Genomic DNA, 6,298 nt, shown 5'->3' with positions numbered 1-6,298 from the left:
TTTCAAAAAATTTGTGGAAGATATAAATCTATGAGTGCCAGTGCTTAGGTCAAGTGAGGCTGAGTACTAAAGCACTGTGTGCCCAAAAAATGGTGAAAAGAGGGCTTGACACATCATCTTTTTCTATGAAGAGCATTGGGTGGCACCTCCCTCCCTATTGGGGTGCTTGATGACATTTTAAAGGCACCCGCCTCTTTACTGGCCCCTTTACCCTATATGCATATATAAAAAGTTCTGAGAGCAAGGACACACCCTCAGCTAGCCTTGCACCATCTACGCGCTAGAACAGTAATTGAGGACCTCTTGTAAGGCAAAACTATGTTCGTGACACGTTATTAAATCAGTGATGAAATGATGATTGGCTGCTGCTGTACATCCGTCCCTCTGCCTAGTCCGTCTGCAGTGTGCACACTCTCGAGGAGGTCAGAAAGTCTCCGCCGGTCACCAAGCAATGGTTCATAGAGGGTGCTCAAATGAGCGGCGAGGGTTCTTCGGTGCGCATTTGTTAAATTTTTTCACATGAACAAAATTCAGTGGCGCTGGGCCCTTAACTTTGTTCTTGATATAAAAGTCGAAATGATCCATCATGAGAAAGTGTATCTTGTCAATTCTCAAGACGTACCTTCACTTGTCTCAAAAATCAAAGGTCGCCTTTCGTCCAAGGCACGCTCAAATGGCGACGGGACGACGAAGCCTAAGGCGCATATGCATACATGGCATCCTACAGATTACACGAGCTTGTACGGCGAACAATATAAAAAGGGGAGGAGCGGAGAAGTAATGCAGAGGTCGCCGCGATGGTGAGCAGTCGTGTGTTTTGGGCGATGGTGATGGTGCTCTCCTCATGCTTCATCACCTCCTCCTTCTGCATACAGGCCGCAGGCGCGCCTTCTCTCAGCCCCCTGTCGCAAGATGCAGCCTCTCTTCTGGCTGCCAAGCAGCTCCTTCATGACCCCTTGAATCACCTCTCCGACTGGACCTCCAACAACGTCTCCTCCGTCTGTAACTGGACAGGCATCACCTGCCTCCCCCTCCACCACCGCATCTCCTCCGTCCTCCTTCCCAACTTTAACCTCTCCGGCCCCATTCCCCCCTCTTTCTCCCACCTCACTTCCCTCACCTCCCTCGACCTCTCTGCTAACTTCCTCTCTGGCCCTATTCCCCCCTCCTTGTCCAACCTCTCTTCGCTCTCCTCCCTCCTCCTCTTCTCTAACCTCCTCTCTGGCTCCCTCCCCCCCCAACTCTCCCGCATCTCCACCCTCCAGCTCTTTCGCGCCGGTCACAATCTGCTCTCCGGAGCAATCCCCCCTGAGTTTGGTTCCTGGAGCCAGCTTCAAACACTCGGTCTCGCTTTCTGCAACCTTACTGGCTCCATCCCTCCGGCATTCGGCAACCTTTCCAACCTCGGTGTCCTGCTCCTCAATAGCAACTCTTTGGACGGGATCATTCCTGCGGAGCTTGCAAATCTCGCCACTCTCAATCTTCTTAACTTGAGTAGCAATCAGTTGAGCGGCTCGGTTCCCCCGGTCTTGCAGGGGAAACTTGTCTTGCTTGATCTCTCCGATAACAACTTGACGGGGACTATTCCTCCGTCTTTAGGGAATCTTGTCAACCTTGAGTATCTGGTTCTCCGCAACAACCAACTAGTCGGACAACTCCCCACTAGTCTTTCCAACATCTCCTCTTTGAAGTTCCTCTATCTTTCCGAAAACATGCTTTCCGGAAGCATCCTGACTGACTTGACTAATTGCACTAGTCTCCAGGGGATAGGGCTACACACTAATAAACTCACCGGCAGTATGCCGTCTCAGCTTGCTGCCCTTTCCAATTTGACATACTTAGAGTTACACGGCAACCTACTCAGCGGCAGCATTCCTGCATCGCTGGGCAGATTGGAGAACCTACAGTTTCTTATGCTCCATGAAAACTCGTTGACGGGGATCATCCCACCCGAACTTGGCCAGCTTGTTAATCTCCAGAAATTCTTCCTCTATAGAAACCATCTTTCCGGTCCCATTCCTCCAGAATTGGGGAACTGCCTCTCGCTGCAGCAGCTAGATTTCTTCGAAAACCACCTCTCAGGCTCGATACCTTCGTCATTTGGCCAATTGAAAGATTTGAATTACTTGCATCTGGGCGAAAATAAATTGTCAGGAGTGATACCTCCGTCGTTGGGAAACTGCAGCACTCTGCAAACGTTAGATTTCTCTACCAACTCATTGACCGGAAGTATACCGAGCACACTAGGTGTGTTAAGCCAACTAGATTCACTTCTCCTGCTCGAAAACAAGCTTTCAGGGTCCCTTCCAACTGAGCTGTTGAATTGCAAGAGTCTAAGGATACTGAATATTTACAACAATAGGCTTTCTGGATCCATTCCCGACTTTGGGTCTCATGGTAAGCTCTATGTATTTGATCTGACCAGCAACTCATTGGAAGGTGAAATTCCTACACAGTTAGGCAAGTCTGCTGGCCTTCTTCGGCTGAGGCTCGGGCACAATGCGCTGAGTGGCAACGTCCCACCCGAGCTGGGTAATATTTCTAGCTTGGACCTTCTGGATCTCCGCTACAATAATCTCACTAGGTCCATTCCATACGAAATCATGAAGTGTACACTTCTTACTCAGCTACTTCTTGGCAATAACCGCCTGTCGGGAACAATCCCTGGGGGCCTGGACGACCTACCTGGCTTAACAAGGCTTGACCTTTCGTCTAATGGTGAACTTACTGGTACCGTCCCTCGACAGTTAGGGCATCTATCGAGCCTTGAGGTTTTACGATTAAGTGGGAACCACCTTATCGGATCCATTCCCGTAGAAATAGGGAGCCTGTCCCAGCTCACGATCCTGGACTTGCACGATAACCAATTGAACGGCACTATACCGTCATCTCTGGGCAGTTTAATTCAGCTTTCTGAGCTCAGACTCTCCCAAAATTGCCTTTCAGGTCAAATTCCAACACAATTGGGCCAATTGTCCAGCCTGCAGGTTGTTCTTGATCTAAGTTACAACGCACTGTTGGGCCATATTCCTTCTGCCCTTGGAAATCTCCGTCTTTTAGAGGGATTGAATTTGTCAAACAACCACTTGACAGGAAACATCCCGGATGCGGTTGCTTCGCTGCCTAGTTTGATAACCTTCAATGTGGCCAACAACAGCCTCTCCGGCTCGATACCGATTTCAGCTTCCAAATTCCCAGCCGATTCATTCTCAGGCAACATGGCCCTTTGTGGTGCCCCTTTGGCTCAGCCGTGTGAGGGCATAGTTGAAGAGGAACACTTGTCAAGGGCAGAACTTGCGGGCATCATCTTGGCCGGTACAGTAATTATCCTTGTGGCCGTTCTCTTCCTCTTGATTTACATGTGCCCAAGGCATGAACGGCGAAGGTTGGCTCCCCCGATAATACAGAGAGAACATATCTTTCCCAGTAAGAACGGTGTCGATTGGACATTCAATGATATCATGGAAGCAACAGGAGACTTGAGTGACAGCAACGTCATAGGCTCCGGGGGCTTCAGCACCATCTACAAGGCAGTGATGAACTCAGGTCAAGTTTTGGCAGTAAAGAAGGCTCTCGTCAATGAGCAAGAGTCAATCTACAACAAGAGTTTCATGAGGGAGGTTGAAATATTGGGAAAGATACGTCACCGCAACCTGGTAAAGTTGCTTGGATTCTGCTCGCACAGAGGTCATAATCTTCTTGTCTACGAGTACATGCCAAACGGCAGTCTGTGGGATAAATTGCATGGGCCGCTCGTGAGGAAGCTGTCATGGGACGAGCGCTTCAAAATTATGGTTGGAATAGCTGAGGCTATTGCTTACTTGCACCACGATTGCAGACCAAAGATCGTTCACCGCGACATAAAGACGAGCAACATCCTACTCGATTCTGAGGGAGAAGCTCATGTTGGTGATTTCGGGCTTGCAAAACATGTGGACGGTTCAAGGGCGATGGAATCTTCCTCCATAATCTTCGCAGGTTCCTATGGGTACGTTGCGCCTGGTGAGTTTTACACACAACTGGCCTTTTTACTCGCTTCATCCTATAGTAATTCCAGCCCGTAGTTGCAGTTACACTTTGTACGTGAAGGTCCTCTTGCGTTCGTCTGATGGGATAATGATCTGCTATAGGGACTCTGGAAGATCTAAAGCATTTTTTGGTAAGATACGATTTTAAGCAAAGGCGCCGATGATTCCGAGTGTCTTTATTGTGCAGAATACGCGTACACGATGAAGGCGACGGAGAGAAGCGACATCTACAGCTTTGGGGTGGTGCTGATGGAGCTGGTGACGGGGAAGCTTCCGGTGGATCCAAGCTTTACGGAGGGGATGGATATGGTGGGCTGGATGAGGGAGAGCTTGGCAAGGAAGGTGGATCTTGCAGAAGTGATGGATCCAAGGATGGATAAACTAACGGATGCACAGAGAGTGGAAGGGTTGCTGGTGCTGAAGCTAGCGCTGGTGTGCACAAGCGCGCAGCAGGGAGAGAGACCCACTATGAGGGAAGCTGCTCACAAGCTCCATATAGCAAAGCGGGAGGCACTGAATGGCTGTTGACATATTACTTGTCACACGGTCACACATTCGGACATGCTACTCAAAACAATCTTAGAGGGCATTCCCGCAATGCCTAGGGTGAGGTCTGAGAGAATTTAGAGCCAGTGCACATGAGACACAAATGCGTAGCTGGTGGCACAATAAGATTTTGTTCACACACACAAATTGCTCAAGGAGGCTTTGGCATTTAATAGAGGTTGGTGGAGCATTTAATAGAGGTTGGACAGAGGTCCGAGTACTTGCAAGGAGCTCTGCACTTGAGAGGTGGGAAGTTCTCATTAGCCTACCCATCCAAATCTGTACCTTTCTGGGAGCATTGAAGGCACTTTAACACTAGTTTTATAGAAGGACATGACATTTACACTTTTATGTCCCGTTAACTTAGCCACTTTCTAGAATTATTCGAAAGCATTCATAAGCTATTTTGGGGATTTTATTATCTTCCATTATAGCTTATACCCTAAAAAAAACTTGGAGTTATTATGGATTGGAGCTTGCACTTATTACTTTGAAATCTACCGAAAGTTTTAAGGTCAACCTAACTCCAAAATCTCAAGTTGTTTTCTCAGGTTTTAGATAAAATGGCCATACTTCTTCATTAGAATGATTTTTTTAAGATTTTTTAAGTTCTAGAGTCTAAGGATTACTATAACACATATGTTTAGATTGCTTTGGAGCTAGATAATCATACTTATTATGATTTATGGCCTCAATCATAATTTTGGATAATGCTGACAGTGAGAGTGCTCTCAACGGAAGCAAGAATGGAAGAGGGAGAGAGAGAGACAGAGAGCCACACAAGTTTTGGTGGGTGCAGAACCACCCTAATCTTCTTTTTCATTCATTTATATATGTGTTTGAGTATTGTACATAACCGGGGTAAAGGCACAGTGACCTTTAACCCACACAACCTCCCACTTAAAGGACAATGTGCCTTTAAGGGAGAACAACCAGTGAGCATACTATCCAATGCCCATCAATACACGACAATACTCAAACCGCTGACTAGGTAGACTCTTCGTCAGCATATCTGCAGGGCTATCATTTGTATGAACCTTGACAAGCTCTATGTGCTTGTCCTCAAGTACCTCCCTGATGAAGTGGTACCTGACCTCAATGTGTTTGGTCTTTGCATGAAAGACTGGATTCCATGCTAGCTGAATAGCACTCATGGAATCACTATGCAATGTCGGTACACCTGTATGAATCCTCAAATCTCCCACTAGCCGATCAAGCCATATAGCCTCCTTGCAACCCTCTGTGGCTGCAACATACTCAGCCTCTGTGGTAGACAAAGCAACACACTTCTGTGCATGAGACATCCACGACACTGCACCACCTGCAAAGGTGAACACATAACTAGAAGTGGATCTCCTACTATCCACATGCCCTGCATAGTCTGAATCTGTGTACCCAAGTACATGCATGTCTCCTTTATCAAAGCAGATGCACATCTCCTTGGTACCCTTCATGTACCTCATGATGCACTTAACTGCCTCCCAATGCCTTTTTCCTGGATTAGCCATATACCGGCTAACAACTCCCACTGCAAATGCAATGTCTGGTCTAGTAGCTATCATAGCATACATAAGACTACCAACTGTTGATGCATAAGGAACCTTGGCCATCATGGCCCTTTCCTCATCTGATTTGGGACTATCTGTATGACTCAGTTTCACATATGGAGGCAATGGAGTACTCACTGCCTTCCCCCCCTCCATATTGAAACGCTGCAATACTTT

The 6,298-nt window shown here is 47.5% G+C and overlaps 1 protein-coding gene across 2 annotated transcripts; it reads left to right on the top strand.

Annotated features, from left to right (window-relative positions):
- The first annotated feature begins 798 nt into the window (after window positions 1-798).
- LOC147889458 (uncharacterized) lies at window positions 799-4,815 on the top strand. 2 transcript variants are annotated; one of them, XM_087391419.1, is made up of 2 exons: window positions 799-4,002; window positions 4,216-4,815. In XM_087391419.1, the coding sequence occupies exons 1-2, from the start codon at window positions 825-827 to the stop codon at window positions 4,554-4,556; spliced, it is 3,519 nt and encodes a 1,172-aa protein (XP_087247545.1). In that variant the 5' UTR covers window positions 799-824; the 3' UTR covers window positions 4,557-4,815. The 2 variants fall into 2 exon arrangements, with proteins under 2 accessions (XP_087247545.1, XP_087247546.1); XM_087391420.1 differs by having other exon boundaries at window positions 1,794-3,988; window positions 4,216-4,551.
- Window positions 4,816-6,298: the final 1,483 nt, after the last annotated feature.

The sequence above is a fragment of the Dipteris shenzhenensis genome, chromosome 20 (genome assembly GCF_047967505.1).
Source record: "Dipteris shenzhenensis isolate YYH24624 ecotype China chromosome 20, Dip_SZ_1.0, whole genome shotgun sequence".
In the NCBI taxonomy this organism is placed as follows: Eukaryota; Viridiplantae; Streptophyta; class Polypodiopsida; order Gleicheniales; family Dipteridaceae; genus Dipteris; species Dipteris shenzhenensis.
This window is presented reverse-complemented; position numbering and strand designations above follow the sequence as displayed.

What these genes read in the sequence shown, in the direction of transcription:
- LOC147889458 (XM_087391419.1), top strand. Translation starts at nt 825, where the DNA reads ATGGTGATGGTGCTCTCCTCATGCTTCATCACCTCCTCCTTCTGCATA. An exon ending in CTATGGGTACGTTGCGCCTG is followed by an intron (nt 4,003 to 4,215) that starts GTGAGTTTTACA and finishes TTTATTGTGCAG; the next exon opens with AATACGCGTACACGATGAAG.